The 2,806-nt window shown below is 44.2% G+C and overlaps 1 protein-coding gene across 1 annotated transcript in view; it reads right to left on the bottom strand.

The window, feature by feature from the left end:
- LOC104809801 overlaps positions 1-2,806 on the bottom strand; it is a 5,577-nt gene extending 2,771 nt beyond the window's left edge. The window contains exons 1-4 of the mRNA XM_019202137.1: positions 2,507-2,806; positions 1,789-2,331; positions 663-1,500; positions 88-587 (exon numbers count right to left, since the gene is read on the bottom strand). Of these exons, the coding sequence (XP_019057682.1) occupies positions 88-587; positions 663-1,500; positions 1,789-2,331; positions 2,507-2,806 (2,181 nt within the window). The remainder of the gene's footprint in view (positions 1-87; positions 588-662; positions 1,501-1,788; positions 2,332-2,506) is intronic.

Raw genomic sequence — 2,806 nt, 5'->3', positions numbered from 1 at the left:
ACGGGAATGTAATGCATTCATAAACCAATGAATCAATACAAAGTCAAAATGTCATATCACGGATCATCCTAGAGCATTACAACCAACAGTTGGAACTGGAATACGCATCAGCTCTACATGGAGATTCTGAATCTCCTGCGTTCTAGCCCCTAGCAGCGCCCATCTTCCATCCCGAGTTGCGTCGATTACCTTCGCTTGGATTGGTAATCTCAATAGTCTCGGTCCTTGATTTCCAATGTACTCAATGAGGGGTCCCAATTCGGTCCAATGATCATGCCAGAAGCTTGTTTTTTGTCTGTTGCCTATGTTGCACCGAACAAACCCTCTCGCCACTTCTTTCATCTTGATTAATTTTCTGACATTCCAGGATATGTTTGCAGATGGCTTTGCAGTCCAGTATGTTTCCCGTTTCAGAATATTTACCTTCAGCCAAGCAACCCACAACGAGCTCGAGTCCCTGAAAAAAGCCCAAATCATCTTCAGCCTATAAATTTTGTTCAAGTCCTCCAGCCTTTTGATTCCAAGTCCCCATTCACACTTGGGTCTACAGATATTAGCCCAAGAAATTTTTGCTCTCCGTGTACTCGATGTTCCATTCCTCCACAAAAACGCTGAGCAAAGGCTGTCAATTGTTTTTAAGACTTTCTTTGGCAGTAAAAAGATTTGACTCCAACTGTTTACCATGCTGTAAATGACTGATGAGACCAGTTGCACTTTGCCCGCGTATGACAGTAGTCGTGTTGACCATGCGCTGATTTTCCTCCGGATCTTCTCTAATAATGGCTCGTAATCTGTCGGTTTCAATCGTCTTGGGCTCACTGGCAACCCAAGGTAACGCATTGGAAAATTTCCTTTAGGTACACCAAGTGTTGCCGCCAAATTCTGGTTTTCCAATTCTGCTCCTCCTCCGAAGAATATTTCGGACTTGCCAGCATTAATGATCAACCCAGATCTGGATCCAAACCAAGTCAGACAGCTTCTTATAGAGTCTAGAGACGTCCTAGATGCCTCACTGAAGATCACTAGGTCATCTGCAAAAATTAAGTGTGTGGTTAGAGGGTCAGAGCACTTTGAATGTAGCCTGATGTTCCCCAATGATGCCTCCTTGTCCAGTTTCCGTGAAAGAACCTCCATTACAATGATGAATAGGTACGGGGAAAGAGGATCTCCTTGGCGGAGTCCTCTTTTCCCCTTAAAGTGGCATGTGAGTTCACCGTTAATATTGACGGAGAATGAGGTTGTCGTGATACATTCTCTGATCCACTGAATGTAAGTGTCTGGCAGATTCATAGCCTTCATAACCTGAGTGAGGAAGTCCCATCTGATTGAGTTGAAAGCCTTCCTTATATCGAGCTTTATCATGACATTGTTTTTGCCTCTAACAGTCCCATATTCCTTTACCAATTCAGAAGCCAGAAGTACATTCTCCAACATAAGTCTTCCTGATTGAAATGCTGTCTGGTTCCCCGAGATGCATTCACTGAGCAGTGGCTTCAGTCTCTGTGCTAATATTTTTTATATCACCTTATATACCGTTGTGCAACAGCTTATGGGTCTGAAATCTACTAACTTTTCTGCACGCGTCTTCTTCGGAATCAATGTTATAGATGTTGTGTTGAACCCCCTGCAAAGCTTGCCGGTTCTGAAAAAATCTGAAACTGCCCGTATTAGCGCCGGGCCTGTGATCTCCCAAGAAGCAGAGAAAAATTCTTTGGAGAAACCGTCTGCTCCTGGACTTTTGTTCTAGGGAAGGGATTTAAAGGCTGCCACAATTTCCGCTGCTGATACCTCAGCGGTCAGATTTTTGCCTGAATCCTCTGAGCATGTGTAGGAGAGTAAACTGCGCAACTCCTCTGTTTGAGTGTCTTCCCCAATTGTTCCAGCACCCCCGTACAAGTTGGTGTAAAAATCGATGACATGATTCCTAATCTCGTCCCTGGTTTGGATGCGATTTCCTTCCGAATTGATCAGATCATGAATCTGGTTGACCGACAATCTGCCTTTTATCGATCTATGAAAGAACCCTGAGTTCTTGTCTCCTAGCTTAAGCCATTGAACCCTCGACTTTTGGCGGAGAAAACTTTCTTCAGCAAGCAACATCGTATTCCAGTCTTTCCTGGCTTTATGTTCAGCCTGCACCAAATCCGGTGTTGGCATCTGCAGTAGCTGTTCTTGGATTACTGCTAATTTGTCGCTCAACTCCTTTACTCTTTTCGAAATCTGGCTGAAATATTTCTGATTCAACACCCTTAGCGGTTTTTTGAGGCGTTTTAAAGCGATTTTCAGTCTGTCCTGCAGATTTCCCTCGACTGTCTCATACTCCCAGTTTTCCTGCACAATCGGTAAGAAATTTGGATGAAGAGCAGTGTGGGGAAAGAACTTGAATGATTTTCGAACCTGGCCATCATTCTCCGGAAAGTAGACGATGCTTGGTGCATGATCAGATGGACCAGGGAGCTTGAATTCTGTATATGTCGACGGGAATCCATGCTTCATTAATAAGGACCCTGTCCAGTTTAACAGCTAGCGGGTCAAGCTGGTGGTTATTCCACCAGGTGAAGTGCAAGCCTCGGTAAGCCATATCTGTAATACTTGTTGAATCAATGCACTGTCTGAAATCCTCGATTCCTTGTAATGAGGTTGGCATCATGCGATCAGATCTATCGTTAATATGCAGGTGCTGATTGAAGTCGCCAAGGATTGCCCAAGCATGTTCTTTAATCATTTGATGTCTGCTCAGCTGGCGGAGCTCCTCCCATAGCTCCTTTCTCTCTATAACCGAGTTCTTTGCATAGACAAAAGTCAT

This window comes from Tarenaya hassleriana, unplaced genomic scaffold (genome assembly GCF_000463585.1).
Source record: "Tarenaya hassleriana unplaced genomic scaffold, ASM46358v1 Cleome166, whole genome shotgun sequence".
Taxonomy (NCBI): Eukaryota; Viridiplantae; Streptophyta; class Magnoliopsida; order Brassicales; family Cleomaceae; genus Tarenaya; species Tarenaya hassleriana.
Note: the sequence above shows the minus strand (reverse complement) of the source record. Positions and strands in the feature narration are given on the sequence as shown.